Below are 19,193 nucleotides of genomic sequence, written 5' to 3'. Positions count from 1 at the left end.
TTCTCACAGAAAGCTTCTGTAAACACCACAGCAGAAAACCAAATACAGGTTCTCAATAAATTCTTATTTATAATAAGAATAAAGGCTATTATGAACTAACTAGAGGCCCGGTACATGAAATTCATGCACTGGGGGGGAGGGGTGTCCCTCAGCCCAGCCTGCATCCTCTCCAATCTGGGACCCCTCGGGGGATGTCCAACTGCCGGTTTTTAAAAACCGGCAGTCAGACATCCCTCTCACAATCCAGGACTGCTGGCTCCCAATTGCTCACCTGCCTGCCAGCTTGATCGCCCCCTAACCACTCTCCTGCCAGCCTGATTGATGCCTAACTGCTCCCCTGCTGGCCCGATCACCCCCAACTGCCCTCCCCTGCTGGCCTGATTGCCCCCAAATGCCCTCCCCTGCAGGCCCGGTTGCCCCCAACTGCCCTCCCCTGCCAGCCTGGTCGCCCCTAATTGCCCTCCCCTGCTGGCCTGACCACCCACAACTGCCCTCCCCTGCCGGCCATCTTGTGGTGGCCATCTTGTGACCACATGGGGGTGGCCATCTTGTGATCACGTGGGGGGTGGCCATCTTGTGCAAGGGCATGACAGTCAATTTGCATATTACCTCTTTATTATATAGGATAGAAACAACTACTATAGATTTGAAGAAAAGCTTTGTCTTGTTTGCTTCAATTGATTCTGACGAGAAGCAACCTAAGCTCAGATGAGTTAATGCCTAAGAACCAAGCACTTAGACCTTGGCCACAGCTGAACTTCTGTCCAAGGTGAAGCCTTATGTATGTGCATGTGTGTCAGAGTCTGCAGACAGATTGGAGAACCCCAGCTTTATTTAACATTACAGAACTTTATTTATTGACGTTTTACATGCCCTTGCATGGTTTTATGTAACTTATCTGTTACACCCTTTTTACCTGGAAATGTTTATCATGGAATGTAATTTCTCTAACTGAAGAAATGAGAATCTTATAAGCTAATGGTTACTAAAACAAAAGAACTGGTGATTTTTGTTAATAATAGAATAAATGGGATCAGAGGACCAGACTTTCTATATTAAATATATTTAGAGAAAATATGAGTGGAATTGTAACAAAGTTCCTTTTAGTGAAACATTGCTGCCATAGTATTTTATGACCACGTGATAAAAATCTTTATTAATACAAATTATTACAAACATTAAGTTGGCTCATTTATTGAGACTGTTCTAGCCACCGGAAAAACAGCAATGAAGGAGACAGAAAGGCTCAGGGGCTTTTCCTACTGGCATATGGCGTAGTCATTGAACACAGTCTTTGCAGCCAGACTCCCTGGGTTTAAATCTAGGCTTCTTCACTCACTAGCTTTGTGATCTTGCGTATTTTACTTAGCTTGTCTGTACCACAATCTCTTCACCTGTAAAATAGGCTAATAATAATACCACCAACCTCAAAAGGTTGTTATGAGGACTAAGGGAGGGTTAATATACTCAAAGCCCTTAGACTAATGCCTGGTACTCAGTAAATGTTGGCTACTATTGGGGAAGGGTAGGCATTTAAAAATAAGAAAATACGATTTAGTAGGGATATGTACTGTGAAGAAAAGTACAATAGTGTGATGTGATGAGGAAGAAACATTTTAGTTGAGATCTAAACAGCAGGGAGTTGGCACTGTGGAGATCATTCCAATGCAAGGGCCCTGTGGTGGGAAGAAGGATGCCGAGGGGCTGGAGTGCACAGAGGATGAGAGGAAGCGGAGAAGTAGCTGGCTCCAGGTCACTCGGGGCCTCTACTGGTCAGGACTAGAAGTTTGGATTTGCTGGTGCATGCAGGATAAGTCATTGGTAGATTTTAAGCAGGGTCACTATATAAATGGATTTCTATTTTCAAAGGATGTCTCTGGCTGTTTGGGGGAGAATTGTGCAAGAGGGTGAGGGAGGAAGCAAGAATGTGGCTAGGTGGCTGTGGCGGTCACCCTGGTGAGAGGATGGTGCCTTGTGCTTGGCTGCGAGTGGGGGATGGGGGCTCTGGATGGGAGAGGGTGTTTTGCCTATATCATCAAAATGTTTTAGTAATGCTTTCCCCCAATGGTTAGTTTCCTTTAAAAGGAATAATATTGCATCCTATAAGTTTTTAGTTCATGATTAGACATTGTTTATATCCCCGTAATGAAGTGGTAATTCAGGAATTGCTTGATTTATTAAGTGAATACAGAACCACTAATCTGGAAAATTCCGGCCAGAAATCCATTTTGAGAGCTGAAGTGCTTGGCTTGGCTGTTTTCATTGACACATTAATCTGATTATTTCCAGTAGCGCCCCTTCCTTGGCATTGTGCAAACCCAGACTTCAGTGCAGTGAAGCCCAATGATGGGATTAATCTGGGCGATTGACCAGCATTATATGCTCCTCTCATCCTCTCAAAATGTAGGTAGCTTGTTTTTGTGCCTTTCACACTCTGTGTACACACCCATTCGTTTTACTGCTTTCAAGACGGAAAGAAATGAAAATCACTAGATTGGTATGACCAAGCTGGCTACACAGGTGCTCGTTAGCTGATCAGACCTGGAAGTGTGTGGCAACAGCCTTGAAGTGAGCAGACTCCTGGGCCAGGGGCTAGCGGTTGGTTACAAAGGGCTCGCAAGCCCACATCCTGCATTTGAGAAAAGTAAAGCCAGGGGAGGCACCAGCGTCATCCTCCCTGTGAATGGAGTCCACCCCCAGGACAGCTTCTTCCCAGAGGACTGGGCATTGGGGCATATCTTAAACTGGAAAGAACTTAAGTTGCTAAGGGATGAGAAGCTTGTTCTAAGAAGAATCTCATAAATACAAACCAAGGTTAAAGGAGGAAGCGTCAAATAGCTGAGACTGTTGTATGACTATCACTCCTTTCTTAGATCCTTTATCTGTGCCTTAAAAAGAAATTTCCCCCCTCCCCCAAACCTTCCATTTGTGGCTCTAGAAATCAGCTCCAAGATCTTCTGAAGCTGTGAGCAGTTCGTGTATTTCCTGTTTGAAAGTTACCAAAGTCCTGTTTCCCGTGGACATAGCTTCCCCCTTTCCCTGGTATCCCGAGATGCAGAGGTATCCATACTGCAAACAGTTACAAACATCTGTTTGTTCGTTTTCGGTCAGAGTCTGGGTGCACACTGCTCAATAAGTGAACTATTTACTATATTTCATGGATTTATTTTGAGTTTGGAAGCTCAAGCAAAGGACTCACAGTGAAGTACCATTCATAGGTGTCAGCATCTCCTAGGATGGGAAATCTAGAATGGTTCCCAGGGAAACCTCTGTAGACTGGAGTTCTGGATAATAGGTTGCTGTTTCTTTGTCTTTCAAACTAGTTTCCACCGTTCTCTCTGGCTTTGCCATTTAGAATGGAACAGTGACGGAGAATAGAGTCATCACCTTCCGTGCGAGTGGGATGCAAACTAGAGTGAGAAATAACAGATAACAGCCCACTGTAAAAAACAATAGTCACCTTGACAGGAATAAAATATAGATAGTGTACTGCACTGGAAAGAGGGGTGTTTGCTCCCCAGGATCCAAGAGACCTGCCTCCTGATGGGCCAGATGTGTGTGCTAATTTTCCTCCTCTTCACATGAAGGGGGTCCTCATACTCAGGGTCCCCTCCAATCCGAAGGCTTTGGTATGTCCTTTTTCACAACAGCACTGCAGTACGATACTGAAAGTCACCGCAAAAGTGGGTAAGGAAACAGATAACGAGGCCTATATTTAGGGACCTTAGAACTAGAAAACTGGGGATGTGGTTATGTTGCAGCCCGCGCACGCGCAGGCCCTCCAGGCTGGTGTTGGAAGCGCCAGCCTGGGCGCAGAGCAGCTTCGTGCCAGGGCCCTGCGATGGCCACGCTGCGCCGGCGCCCTGCTCTCCTTTGCCATCTCCCTGGTGCCTAGAAGAGAAAAACGATTTCACCAAAGTGAACCTCACCCTGCCAACATTTTCGTAAAAAGGTCAACTTCCAAATGGCAAATTACAGAACTTCTAGATGAAAGTTGGAAAAGAATCTTTCTGAAAGTTTATAAAAGTCGAATAAGCCGGCACCACGTTGGGGTTAGAATAAGCCAGCACCACGTTGGGGCTATATAGAAGGCAACTGGAGCCATGCAGAGTCAGGTTAGAGAAAAATATGGCAAGGAAGTAAGCTCTAACAAACATAACAAACAGGTTAGCGCCGAGGGAAACAGAGGAGAGGGGAGAGACGAGGGCAAGCACAGTCTGTGAGTGAGGACTCTGGTCCCCACAGCCTCACACAGGATGTGAGGAGGCGCATGGCCAGGGCAGGTAGATGAAGCGTGGGCGCCGGCAGGTCAGACGGCTGTCCTCAGAGGACGTTAGCCACGACAGGTGGAGACTCGGCAGGGGCCACAGAACATGAGAAGAAAAGCTGAGGACACCAGAAAGAAGAAGGCGTCCTTGGGAGAACCTTGAACTCTTGTGCTGCTGTAAGTCCGGAGCTCCAGGCAGTGGGGATGGAGAAGACCCAGGACACTCCACTCATCTCTAACAGTGGCTTTTCGGACGGCAGAAATCACTGAAAGCTTCCAGATAACGGACTCACGTTAGGGCCTCAGACAAATTAAGAAAATGGGGGAAGAATTATAACAACGAAGTCCAAGGGAGATAGGAAATAAAAGCATAGCAAAACTTGGTATGAATAATTACATTATACATTCATAATTATATTTAGATAGTGGTCTAAGTGTACTAAAGACACTTTCGCAGACATTGGCTCATGTAATCATCACAACAGCTCACTGGAATATAGATATTAGTGCAGTCCCTATTTTCCTGGTAGGAAATTAGGGCTCAGAGACATTCAGACTTGTTCTAGGTCACTTGGGGAGAGAGGGAGGGTAAAGATCAACCCCAAGCCTTGCAGCTCCCACTCTGACTTGTCAGGAAGCCTCCATACCACAACCAGACTCTCCTGGGGCAGCCTGTGGGTGTCATCCTCTGAGGGACTTTTGTCACATTCATCTTTCTGGGCTGTACTCAGGGACTAACCCCAGCAATCCTCACGAAGTAGCCAGTGTTCTTGCTTGATGCAGGTCAGAGTTCCAAAAAATAAGGTAACATTCACTGAGTTTCTACCAGAAATAAGGGTGGAAAAATCCATCTCCTAATTTTAGAAAACAAAATTGTATTCTAGAGGTTAAAAGTGCACATATTTATGAAACCTTAAAACCTCAGAGTATATATTGTTATACATAGGGCATGGAGACTTAAGCTACTTAAACTATGCATCACACTATAGCCTATCCTGCAAGAGTTGGGAAGGTTGATATAAAATGTTATTAATTTTAACTTCAGATCAGATCAGAACAATTTGTTTAAGAGAATATAGAACAAATAAGTAGACCACATCATATCTCATATTTAATATGTGAGCCTAAAGCTAGTCTGAGCCCCCTTTACTGCTAAATTGAATGATGAAAACCTTTCTAAAAAGCTAATAGTGTTTCTATTTCCTTTGGGCCTCTGTTGCAAACTCGTTAATGATTCTATTTTTTTTATTCTGTGGAAAAGATAATCTAAATGTTCTAATTGGTATTTTCTCTCTAGAGAGAAAACCTGGGAATATTTTGCAAAGTGGACATACCTCCTTTTCGAAAACTATAATACTGTATTGTAATGAATGGGCACCGTCCTTAAGAGGGACAGTATTTCTAGTGGAATTTTCGTAGGTATATTGGGAATCCTCAAGGTTGTATGTATGTAGCAGAATCGGAACTTTAGAACTGGAAACCTGTGGAGATGAGTTAGTCACATTCCGACATTTTACTGCAGAGGAGTGTGTGAGACAGGGAGTGGAAGGGACCCGACCAAGATCCCCCTGCTTGTTGGGGGCAGCACTGTGACCAGATCCCACAGCCCTGACAGCTAGTCCAATGCCCTCGGACCGTTTTCTCCTGTGACAGTTCTCATAGGCTGCTGGCATTTTTGTTGTTGTTGTTATTGTTATTGCTGTACATGCCATTGTCACCTGAAGAAGAAAAAGCTACCCCCAAATTACCTCCTCCTCCTCCTCATCCGTGCCTTTCCTCTATTCATCCTAAAATCAACTCTCTATGAAGAGACTGCACAGATGGTGCCCTGGATCTGTGACAGCACCATCTCCCCTGACCAGTCACCAGCTGTTTGGTCCACATCTGGCCTGGACTCCGTGGACAGTCTTCTCAGGCTGGGAAAATGGGGCTTGGGTTGGTCTGTGGCAGACAGAGAACTTACCCTGCTACTGGGTGCTTGTCCCACAGCACACTCAGTCCTTCCCCTTTTGGTTTTTTTTTTTGGTCATCAAAACAAGTAGTTCTTCTCAGACACCTTATACACAATTAGGTGTGTTTGTTTACACTGGGAAACAGGGCTTCATGTCCCAGAAACATACAAGGAGCCTGGGAGCAGCCACAAACAGATGTTGAAAATGTCCACTGTGGCGAGTTTATCACTATAGCACCAGGAAGCAACGTTGAGGATGGGATGCAGCCCTCTGAAGGGGGTGAGTGTGTGTATTGAGAGGGGAATGTTACCGAGCAGAGTAGAAAGTGAAAGAAGCCCGCCCCCCCCCCCCTTTTTTTTTCTTCAGATTTGCTCTAGTATTTATCTCCTTCAATGAGGAAAAGTTCACTATTTGGCTTTGGCTGTTTGAAGGCTTTTGCCAAACGCTTAACAATCTGTAGGGTTTGATTTCGCTCAAAAAAAAACTCACTCTGAGAACAAGGCTCTATGTAACTAAGATGTGTTTGTTTTTGTTTAAATCACTCAGAAAAGAAATCATCTCTTGTCCATTGTTAAAAGAGAGGTTTCAATCAAAGGAAAATTCTACATATTCTAAAATATACAAACAGTTCTTTGAAATCGATGCCAAATCAAACTCAGAAAGGGACATTTTCCTTGCAGAAGTTTTGAGTTAATTCCGTGTGCAAGGCTCGAGTGGAAAAACTCTGCGACTGTCAGAGAACGAGTAACTACAACACTGCACTGGGACTCGGAAGTTACATAGGAGAATTGTGTCAGGAGAGTACGAAGACTCTTGTACATGGTTTCAGGCTAAATCCTAACCAGATAGAAAAATAAAGTGAGTCATTTTTTCAGTTCACTCAAAGGTAGTAGATTGGTTTCTGATGTTACTGGATCTGCCTCCAATGTGAGAAGCAGGCCAGTCATCACTGTTCTATTTAATGAAAATGTCCCCTGTTGTTAAAGAAATACCATCCTTTTCCCTATCTAAACTTCCATTAGGATGGACAGTAGTAGATGCAAAGGAGAAAAGTCTAGTGGGGGAAAGGAACACAAATTAGGAAACCCAGCAGTGTAATTTCAGCTCTGCCACTCATTGGCTGTGTCCTTGAGACAGCCATTCTTTCCTTGACCTGGCTACATATCCAGTTAGTACCTGTCGTGCCTACCTCACAGGCTTTCTGTGAAGGGAAAAAACAGTGACAAATTAAAAACCAATATGTAAATTTGAGACTTGAAATTCTATTATTATTCTTAAGAATAGAATAGTTTGCTTGGGACTGAAAAAAGCCAGAAAAAGTTTTAGTTTATAGGATAAAGGAATAAACCAGGGAAAGGGTAGAATAAGAGACACATCCAAGCGCAGCTGGCGTGGCTCAGTGGTTGAGTGTCGACCTATGAACCAGGAGGTCAGGGTTCGATTCCCGGTTGGGGCACATGCCTGGGTTGCGTGCTCAATCCCCAGTGTGGGGCATGCAGGAGGCAGCCAATCAATGATTCTCTCTCATTGTTGATGTTTCTATCTCTCTCTCCCTCTCCTTCCCTCTCTGAAATCAATAAAAATATATTTAAAAAAAGAAAGAAAGAGACATCCAAGGACTGGTGATCAGAGCAGAGCTGTACATATGGAATTAACGTGAGCCCTCTCAGTCCAGGTAAATAGGGATGGTAGGTCAGCAAAGCAGTTGGCTGAAGGTGAGACAGAGTTAGGGATTCTCATCCCTTTTTCCTCACACACATACTTTGGTACTTCCTGTATGTCCCTCTGAAAGGGGCTGCAGTGCATTTAAAGATGAGTAGGACAGAGTTCCTGTTGTCAAGGAAGTTGTAGGCTAGTAGAAGTGATTAGGTGATTGTAACGTGTGCATGCCTATGAGAGACACAAATGAAGAACTAATGCAGAGGAAGGAGAGGTGACTGTGGGCTAAAACTCTCAAGCAGAGTGAAGTCAATTTTAAAGGCTGCTTAGAATGTCAAGGGCCGAGAGAAGACGACAAACCACAGAGGCATGAAGGTGGGAGCACAAAAAACGGAAAAGGGTCCAGTTTGACTGGACTATAAGGTTCATGAAGGAGTAGAGTGAGAGATGAGAATGGAAAGGTAAGTTGGGGCAAGATTATTGTTCCAGCAAATGTTTGTTGAGTGTCTAATAAGAGATCTAGAAATGTGCCCATCCCTGAAAAATAGCATGACACGCAGTCTCAGAACAGGTAGGCAGTCATGAACAAGGAAATCCTGAGGAACCAGGAAGCTGGATGAGACAAGGATTCAGGAACCCAGATAAGCCATCTGGGCAGAAGAGACAGCACACAAACAAAAGTGGATCTTGATACTAAGGCAACCTTCTGTCAAAACCAGGAAGCCTCTCATATTTTCCTCCTGGGCCAGGAACCAATCCCAGGGCATGATCAGCCCAGGCCTACATTGGGGAGCAGGTAAGTGGATACATCTGACCATAGAGGGAGAGAGGGCAAAGATAAGGAGAGGAGCTGGCAGGATACAGCACGAGGCTAAAGTCTGTGGCTTTGATCCTAGATTAATACGGATTGTGTTAGGACCGGGATAGCCAGACCTCTAGGAGCTAGCCGACTTCGAGAGATGGAACAGCATTTTGGTAGTCTTGTTCAAGTTCTGAGTCTTGGGGAATTGAGTGGTTTGAGTCACGCACTTTAAGGTCCAGTGTGGTCTCAGGGCTGTTGGACCACACCAGGGTGCTAACTAAGCCTTTGGAGGAGAATCCTATTTGAAAACTGTCCCTCAAGCTTGCCAGGTTTTGAGTGATAGTGCCTTGGGGGCAGCTGCTGCCTGGAGCCACTCCTCCTTTTCCTGGGCCTCTCAGGATCAGTGCTACATTCCGTCAAGGGGATGGTCTGAATCTGGATTTGTGTTAGATTTAAAGGAGCAGGTCTGTTCCTACTTTGAGACGTGGAGAATTGAGGCTCCATCTGGAAACACAAGTGTGCGCATTCACACTGTGGTGGGATGTGGCCTCTATGGGGATGGTTTGCTCCTTTTCCGCCACAGCAGGCAGATGAGTTTGGTTGGGCCTGGAACTGGGTGTGTGGGGCTAATTGGGAATTTCAGGATTCTGATTGTCCCGTCTTTTCTCGTTCGGACCCAATCTTTTCAGTTTCCTTCTTCTCAGGCTCTACTTGTACCAGTAACAAGGAATGCCCTTTCGAGATGGAGGTGTTTGCTATTTTCTGTGTACTTTTGCCAGCCCCTTACAAGATTTGCTTAAGATCACTCAGAACATCCGTGGTAAAGACAGTTTGAGAACTTCAGGGCATGGCAGATACCTGGCACTCAGCCTCCCCATTCCACAGCCCATCTCCATCTCCAGAGCCGTCACTGAGACGTGACCAGAACCCTTTCATGGTTGCCGTCTAGGTAGACATGGCCAATCTGTTAGAATCTGCCAGAAAAGGGCACTAAATCTGACACCATGGAGGAGACTGTGGCCGTTGAGCCCTACTCAGTGGGTCAGTGACACTGTCTACCTCACAAGGCTGTGATGGGGACTTAACGCTCTAACGAAAGTGTTTGGATAAAGATCCTCTGTAGATCGGAGCCATTGCATCTCAGTTGTTTGGTTAGCCACTCTTTCCTCTTAGTAAACCTGTAACGTGCTGGGATACTGTGAATATTAAAGCACTACAGGAGTCCTGTGCTTGGAGCAAAGCAAAAACCGGTCTGTTAAGCAATAGCCAGTACTGGTTCCCAGCCCATCATCAAGCAACCTCGAGTCAGAACATTCCTAAACAATGGGTTTAGGCTTGCTACCAAACTTGAAAGAAGCACTCCTCAGATTTTTCCACTGAAGAACCCCAAAGGCAGAGCGGACTCCATGGCTCCTTCACTGCTCCCGCTCTCCCAATCTGCTGACATAACCCTAAACAACCCCAGCTCCCGCATGGTGAGCATTTTCAAGCCTCAGGTTTTATCTTAAAATTCATGTGAATTTTTACCCCATTATATGCCAGTGTTTTATATGTAATATAAAAACAATGTTTTAACTTACTAATATCAGTTAAACGTCCCTCTTAAAAAACCCTTCCCCATTTGTTCCCTTCCTGCATTTCATGCCCTCCTATCACTTAGCCTGCGGTGTCTAATATATAACATCTCAACCAGTTCATAAATTTATGCTTTTAATATAGTCTGAGTTACCACTAGCGCAGGCCACAGGAAAATACCAGGCTGTCCCTTCTGCATTCGAGCTTTTTTGAAAGATTTACTTAGGAACAATTTATCATTTAGTTGCAATTTTTAAAATAATCTTAATTGGCCACATATGTTATCAAATAAGAGCCGGTCCTCTAGCCTCCGCCTCCCTCCGAATTACCTCCCAATGTGCGCATGCGCGCAACATTCTGCCAGGATGTCAGAAAATTCATCCACTCCAGGCAGATACCATCACAGGAGAGCCTCCTCCCGATTGAAGATGAGATTACTGATGTTAAAGCTGTTATTTTTAGGAGAGATAGACTACTGCTTTTAAACGTCTTTCCCTCCTTTTCCTAGTTCCTTCTTTCTTAATTGTGGCTCCATGTTTTGGTAGCCATAAGTCATTAGTGGTTTTTAATTTCTCTGAAACTGAAATAAGGTCTGAAAGGGTGGATTTGTCCCTTTTTTCTTCCTTTTTTTCCTTTTTTTCTTTTCCTGGCTAATCGGAGGAACGCAACCACATCTGAAGCCACTTGGCTCATTATGAATTTCATGGAAACTGATTCTCTGAAAGTGTTTCCATATGTGTGTTCCCAATATATCCCATCCTCTCTAAATGGGAGCACAGACGTGTGCATGGGCTGGAAATGGCTTCAGGATGTGACAGAGCAGTCATATGACCGCCGCGGCACCGTGGGTGGCCTCTTCTGAAAGACACGGTGTCCTGGGTGCTGGCCTCCTTCCTGCAGCGGATCTGGTTTCAAAGACTATCCACCCTTCCTAGCCTTTAAAAAGTTCTTAATCAAGGCCTAGCAAGATCTCTCATTTTTCCTCCGTTTCTCCCCCACCCACAAACCTTGGTTTCTTCCTTCTCTCTTACTCTCCCTCTGAACACATACACACACACGCACACCTCTCCTACCGCCTGCCTCCTTTCCCTTCACAGAGAGGAAATATATTATTCCAACAATATCCTCAAAATTTGGGTGAGTTTAAGGAATGGTTGAAGTTTCTGAAAACTGGCAGGTTGTTGGGTCCCCCCGCCCCTTTCCTTCAGCATAGCATACTTTCTTAGCCTTGGGATCAGCTGGTTTTTCAGAATTTGTGAGCATGCAGTGGAAAAGTACAATTCATTACAACACGGAAAATAAATATTTATACTGGATAGTCAAGGCGCTTTTCCACTCTTTTGCAAAAACGATGGAGTTTGCTAGTCTGATCTTTCATTATCTTAAAAATTAATTTCAGATTCTCATTTTGCTGGTTTCTTCTCCATCACATGACCCATTACATTTCTCCCATATAAGATATATTTTCCAGTTATTATCTGGGGAAATTAAAAGTAAAACTAATTTAGTGATAGATACCTGATCATTTTAGTGTAAGAAGACAAATTCAGGGAAATTAAGAAAATCGATGTAAAATCCCTTATAACCTCAATGTAGAAAATGCAAAGGAATGGTCTGCATATAGTCTAAGATTGATTTTGGATAATGTTTACATAGCATTTCTGCTCTGTCATGTTGCCTGCTTTGAGACTATGCTAGTCATTTATTTGTTTAGCACTTTTTTTTGAAGAACCCATCTTTTTTCAGCACCAGGCTCTGTACTAGTAGGATCAAAAAGGACACGAGGTTCTTATTCTTAATTTGCTTTCCTTTAGTTGGAAAATGAAAATACTTACCTAAAACCAATGACAACTCCTTAAAATGCACAGAGAGGTCAACTTTACATCACAAATATTCAAGATGCACATGATAAAGAAAAGATGGTGAGAATCTGTGTGCCTGGGAAGTCCTTGTGTAGTGGTGAGATCTAAAGACTGGGCTTACTCTGTCTGAGAGAGAGAAGAGAGGTGGCGGGAGTCTGTGGAGAGCATGAACCCAGCTCCAGGGGTGTCCTGAGTACATGGCCTGCCATGAAGAGGGGGTTCTCACTGAGGAGTAGTGGGACATGACCTTGGTAAAGGAGGACAGAGGACTCGGAATACGCCAATAGCCTCCTCTTTATTTTTGGCAGAATTGCTGATTCATGCCTGTGAGAAGTGGCTGGCCTGTGCTGGTTGGGGGTGACACCCTCTGGTTTTAAGGCTCTGCCACCTGTGTGGCCTGGAAAGGTAGTGTAAGTGGAAGATGTTCCCCTCCCAGGTGTGTTTTCACGAATGCAGATCTAACGAAAGCCAGGAAGCTGCTCCTCCACCCTTCCCCCGTCACGCTGTGGCCAGCCGCAGAGGTAGAGTGGAATGCTCCCACCTGGGGTAGAACTACGTTTTAATCTTGTGACGCCATATCTCCGTTTCTCCATCTACAAAGGCTATCTGTGATTCCTGACAATTCTTACACACCAGCTCTACATATTAGTCTAGAAATTCACGCAGCACGTGAGCTTTACCCTCGGTTATCTTTACCACCTACTCCAAACATTAAATAACAGGACTGCAGCCACATCGGTTACCCTAGGGCCCCGAGGGCAAGTGTGCTCACTAACTTGCCTGTGGGCTATGCATGTCTGGCCTGGCCCTCTTCCTCCTTCATGTCTTCTCCCCATGGCTTCTCAGTGTAGACGTACACACAGATACAGTCTCTAAGGACACTGGGGACAACACCAGAGGCATCTGTCTGTTCACCAGTGGCAACTGCCATGTGCGGGCCCCTGTGTGAAACATGAGGTCCGGTGACATAGCGATGCCTGGGAAGAGCTTTGAACACTCTTTAGAGAGAATTTCACACAATTTTATGGGTATGGAATGGTAGTCAGATTACGTTTCAGGTTTGATGCCATCATTGCTTAATTCTTATTATATTAATTTTTTTAATGTGTCAAAAATGTACCAGTTATCATACAGAGTTCCTGATGCCGAATTCACTTATTCATTCTTGTATCCCTCCACTCATACACAAAATTAAAAAACCTGTAAGCTCTTCGAATATAGAAGATTCTGAGGGATAGGAGAAGAAAGTAAATCATGACATTGACCATCCAAAGCTTACTTTGCAGTTGGAGAGAACAGGCTAAGAAACAGCTAACAATTCAGTAAAGTATTGACGAAGAGCCCAAAAGAATGATACGGAAAGTAGATGCTATTGGAACAGGAGTGAAATAGGAAATCATATAATAGAGCAGTTGTGGAGGGGGCAGCCAAAAGGGTGGAAGGGGAAGGGGAAGAAGATTCTTAGAGGAGAGGAGCCCTAGAGAGCTTGTGTATTCTGTGTTCCAGTAGAAAGAACACCGTGAGGGGGGTTCATAAAAAGTACTTGGACTTTATTTGAGATTGGTTGGAGCAGTAGCTCCTGTCATTTAAAAGGCCCCAATGAAGCTTTGAAGTTCACACCTCATTGCTGAGAAGTATGATGGCTTTTCATGATGTACATTTATACCCTTGCGTTCAAGAAGCAGGGCAGACAACTCTAAATATGCCAACGGACGTCCCGCCTGGATTTAGGCCCCTTTTTCTTTTCCTCGGCCCTACCTTCCTCCTCAGCGGGGATGTGTAATTCCACTGTTTACAGGGCATGAGGCACGGCACCGTGTTTCCCAGCTGACAGCCTCAAATGGCGAGTACCCAGTCTGTTATTTAAAAAAACAACAAAACTATTTCCTTTCATTTTAGAGATCTCCTTGCTCACTTTCAACCAACCATTATTTATTGAGGGCCTAAATGAGAAAATGTATGCTAAAATGCTAGGTACAGGCTTGGAAACATCAAGTATTGTTGTCATTAAGCACTGAAGGAGAGATAAACAAGGGTTCTACAGATCTCTGCCCTCAACAGCCCACTCTTCAGTTACGAGTTAAGCGTGACCCGGGCAAGATCGCTGGCATTAACAAGCAGTGTGTGAAAGACGCTGAGTGGGGAGTTGCAGGCGACGAGTATTAAAGATCAGAGGTTCTCTTTTATCTTCCCTTATCTTGCTTTTCTTGCTTTGAAGACCCAAGAAACCTGGTTGGGTAAAGAGAAGTTATTTCCTTTTTACCCATAGATCTTGGGTGGGGGAAGAGGGAACATTTTTTTTTTTATTTTTAACATTGATTTTATTTTTATTTGTGTGTCATGGGCATCTTATTGAACTATTCTTCCCCCTGTATATGAGGTTGTGAAAAGCTTTTGCTGCTGCTGCTATTTAAATGAGCAAGGTTTTCGCATCTGTGTTTGTGATAGCTGCATTCATCTGCAAGCTGTCTGACTGTGGCTAGGGGTGCAGATAGCAGGTCTAGAATGAAATGTATCTGTAGGAAGCCAGCAGGTCCTTAGGGAATCAAACCCTTGACCTTGGTCTCATTCACATTATGTCATGAGCAACTGAACTAATTGCTCACTATTGAGTAGGTTAGATCAACAACAGGACTTAAAAGAGTTCTTAAAAGTATTCCAAAGACCGTAACTCTCATTGGGCCAATATATAGGCACCAGAAGAGCCTACTTAAATATTTTCAGGCGAATGTACTTATGCAAATAGACTTTTAAGGCAGGAAATATATATGCATCTGTGATTGTATCAACCAGATTCCTTCAGGACAAATGAGATTCCGAAGAGGTTAGAAGTCAAAGAGGTCTGGCTAGTTTGTGGCTCAGTCTCTCTTAAACTGCTTGATTTTGTAGAATAAATGGCTCCCCTTCTCTGGACCTTCCCTTTCCTATTTGTCAACGGGTTAGATTAGGATGATCTACACAGTAGATGAGAAATTTGAGTTTTTCTATCAGAGCCCCCAACCAGCAGGGGAAGGTAAGAGGGTGCTTTAGGGCGTCTGGAGACATAGCCTAAAGCTTCACAAGTGCAAAGTTTTTTTGTCCAAGTCATATTTTGTCTGTCTAAAAATTCACCCAGGTGTTGCATTTAGCCCATATCATATCCTTTGTTTGTTGTATGGTCTACCCTGACTCCAGGTGGAGTAAAACCAGCGCATCGGGAAGATGTCCCACGTTTATCATGGGCGCCAGTAACTTCTGGCAGCACTGGCTTAATTTAATCAGTAGGATGCAGTCAGGAGTTTAAACTTCCCTGGGGAGCTCAGAGACTACAAGGCACATCACTGGGGCGGTTACTGAACCTTGGTCTCACATTTATAAAATTAGACTGGGGTAACAGTACATTCCAGACTCTCCAGGCTTTCATCTTGACCCTTTTAACAAATAGATTCATGTTTTCTGTAGTTTCATTGATATGATATCTAGGACTATTTTTTAAATTTGTAGTTATAATGTGGCTAGTGACACAGGAATGAATAATTCGGGACACAGCGTCAAAATAACCCAAGAAGGCTGTCTAAAAGAACACCTGAGTTCATATACAAAACAGAAATTAGAAGTAGAGATGGAACCCTATTCAATGAAAGAAAAATTAGTTATATCATTTGCTCCTGCAACAATTATTATAAATAAGTTGAAGATGAGGAAAGGGTTTATGTTGTTTCCATCGCCCCATTGTAGATTATTATAAGGCAGTGATTTTCAACCTTTTTCATCTCATGGCATACATAAACTAATTACTAAAATTCTGTGGCATACTGAAAAATATATTTTTTGCCGATCTGACAAAAAAAAAAGTATGATTTTGATTCATTCACACCGGACAGCTATTGTTGTGTTGGCTGTTGTCATTTTTTTTTTATTTGACAGGACTCACAGAAAAAAGGTCAGTGCCCCTGACTAAATAGTCAGGTATTGCATATTTTAAAAATTCTTGCGGCATACTGGTTGAAAATCGCTGATGTAAGAGATCTCATATGATACTGTGTTCTTCATACAGAACACATTGCAGTATGTTTCAGAAACATTTCTTGTAAACACAAAATGACTAAGCAACTTCCAGAAAATTCCATTTTTTGTAAGTTATAAAAATTACTGTGTAATTTATTTAATGTTCGCATTAGCTCTCTTTGCCCAGAAGGAGTTACTGCTCAAAACCTTACAGTCTCCAGGGACCAAAAATGATTGGTCAAAATTCTGTAAACCTAGCAGAAATTTGTTGCATTGTTTCCTATAAACCACAACCAGAGCTCATTAATTGAAAAAATGAATGTCAATTTGCATTAGCTGGCATCAATAAACTGAAAAAGTGCAGCGATCCTGGCATGCTATGGATAATAAAAACATCAGCAACATGGATCAGGTGAAATAGAAAAGGTGGAGGGATAAATTCAAAACCATATTGGAGTTTACTGGCAGGGCCTCACATAAAGGGTTTTAATAAGGCTTCTGCATCAAAACAAGGGAAACCACATGGAATTTTAATTATGACTACAGTATATTTTAAGTACAAATGCCCACGAGAAGCGTTTTTTTACGTTGGCAAGCCTCTCTGTGTGAGCTCTCTGCTTCTAGGGTGGTGGGAGGAGGGCGGAGGGGACAGACGTTGATGTTTTAAGTGTGACTTCTGTTGGAAATTGCTCCCATTATTCTGGTTTCTTTCACATGATCCGAGCATTGAGCTTAATGTGTACAGAAGTGGCCCGCCTGTAACTATTAGCTCTGCCAACTCAAGTTCACCTAGATGTTCTGCAGTGAGAGGGGGCTGAGGAACATCTGTGGCCTCGTGTTGTGCCTGTCTCCTGTACGGCACGCAGAAGCACGGGGCGGGGAGGCGTTCCATCTCATCTGCTCCCATTTGCGATTCTGTCATCATCACTCCTTCTCCATGTTTAAACTTGAGCTTGTCAGAATTTCGTATTTGGGAGGGCTTAGGTAGAGGCCAGTGGAGGAGGGAAGGATTTATAAAAAGCAGAGGGTAACTGCCCAGACGGTGTTAGTTTTGGTTTGTCATCTTGAAAGTGTTTGCTTCTGGTATTAGAAGCTGCTCACTAGCTTTTCAGCCTCTGCTGCTGGGGCCTGTGGATTCCGGGAACGTACTAACGAGGGGGTGGGAATCTCTCTGCCTCCCGCTCCTTTAAGGCTGTTGCTTCTCCTTCTGTCTTGGAATTCACGGCATAGCACGTAGATGGAAGGGAACTTAGAGCTCATCCCCCTCGTTTTACAGATGATGACACTGCCACCTCTGACTTCTGCCTCTGGCCTTCCCCTCTCAGTAAGAAGAGCCAGGCAGGTGAGACTTTTAACCATTGCTGGGCGGGGCCGGGTGGGCTGTCTGATGGCTGCTGTCCGATTGGTGAGAAAAACTTTGGTTAACTGCATATTGCTTTAAACAGTCACGGTTTTATTACAAATGCACACGGTGGCGCAAAGTCCTGGCATTTTGTGAAGGTCACCGGCAGTGTGCACTTGAACAGAAATGAACAACTCTCACTCAGCACCTTGAAAGAAAAGTATTAGAGTTATTCATTCAACAAGTATTGGAGCATCTAAGAACAAGTGCTAAATAAAAATGGGGCTGAAGAAGTACCTACTCCCCAAGGCTTCACGGGTTACCAGATGCTTCCCCTTATAGAGAACAGCTATCAGAAAAGCAAAATACACAAGATTCAAAGAATTGGAAGATTTTAGATGCGGTCAAAACCTTAAGAACACTGGTATCATAAAAGGGCTTGTCACATCTGTCAATTTTAGAAAATCATAACCCGATCTTTGAAAACTGATTTCCACATGAAGTGGTTTATAACTGTGGTTTCATATGCACAGCACCAGAAATATCAATCAAGGAAGCACGCTGTTGGTTTTAGCAGCTAAAGGACTTCACATTTCAGGGGAAACCATCTTTGTCTCCCCGTTACCTGTTCAAAGTGGCCTGAAACGAATTCTATAGGATGTGGTACGGGGGCCTGATACATGGATGGTGACGTGCCCTCCTCATGTGTCCCCTACCCAGAGAGCCTTTCACAAAAACTTCTGTCAGCACCTGGCCTAAATCAGTCCTATGTCTACTATCGAGGCTTGAAATGCAATGATTTCTGGGTACTAAGCCCCACTTTTATTTATTTTCATTTTAAATTGTTAATATATTTTTATTAATTTCAGAGAGGAAGGGAGAGGGCGAGAGAGATAGAAACATCAGTGATGAGAGAGAATCATTGATTGGCTGCTTCCTGCATGCCCCCTACTGGGGATTGAGCCTACAACCCAGGCATGTAGCCTGACCAGGAATTGAACCGTGACCTCCTGGTTCATAGGTCAACACTCAACCTATGGTCGGGCATAAGCCTCCTTTTTAAAGCTACTTATTTAGTTTATGACCCTCAGGAGAATTTCTAAGGGCTAGACCCTCCTTATATATCCCCAGATAATTAATATAGTTCAGAATACATTGAAATCTTCCTTGATTGCAGTCTGGTTTGATTTTTGAAATCTGTTACTAAGATAAAGAAGATTTCAAATTATTTCACAAGTTGAAAAGCAGTGATAGGAACATGTTAGGGGATCTTCTTAAAGTTCCTTCATTGATGAAGGGGGGCCAAGAGTACCAATAGCAAAACTGATGGTTTTGGAATTTCTTTCCATTTGGTTGAGAAAATGAAGCTAGTATGCCTTAGTAAAAAAAAATGTCACCTTCAAATATGTGAGGTGCAACAAGAAACAAAAAGAGAGAAAACAATCAATGAAGAGTCAGTGTTAAAGTCTGGTGAGTGAATCTATATGATGAGTGTTGGGTTGGTTTACACATATGACCTAGCACATGTTTGGGTTTTTAAAGCCCTTTGATGTTCTCTGGGGGTGAGGAGCTTAAGGACAAAATGCCGCTAAGAGGGGGTCGGGGGGAGGAAAAAAAAAAAAGACTGCAGCGACCTGTGCATTTGAAGGTCTGTTTGTGGCTTGCTGTTCCTGTGGGGGAAGCTAAAGTTTTCTTTTTTCTTGTAAAAAATTTCTTTCATTATTTTAATTGATATTTACAGATTTTT

At 43.6% G+C, this 19,193-nt stretch overlaps 1 protein-coding gene across 9 annotated transcripts in view; it reads left to right on the top strand.

Annotated features, from left to right (window-relative positions):
- Nucleotides 1-19,193, top strand: part of RUNX2 (RUNX family transcription factor 2) — a gene marked incomplete at its 5' end in the record, with an annotated part of 330,125 nt that overhangs the window by 199,422 nt on the left and 111,510 nt on the right. For 3 of the 9 annotated variants that reach the window (XM_079780441.1, XM_079780438.1, XM_079780444.1), the window contains one exon: nt 17,381-17,446. The exons of the other annotated variants lie outside the window; for them this stretch is intronic. In XM_079780441.1, coding sequence (XP_079636567.1) covers nt 17,381-17,446 — 66 coding nt within the window. The remainder of the gene's footprint in view (nt 1-17,380; nt 17,447-19,193) is intronic. 9 annotated transcript variants of the gene reach the window in all.

This window comes from Cnephaeus nilssonii, assembly GCF_951640355.1.
Source record: "Cnephaeus nilssonii genome assembly, chromosome: 9".
NCBI classification, from domain to species: Eukaryota; Metazoa; Chordata; class Mammalia; order Chiroptera; family Vespertilionidae; genus Cnephaeus; species Cnephaeus nilssonii.
Note: the sequence above shows the minus strand (reverse complement) of the source record. Positions and strands in the feature narration are given on the sequence as shown.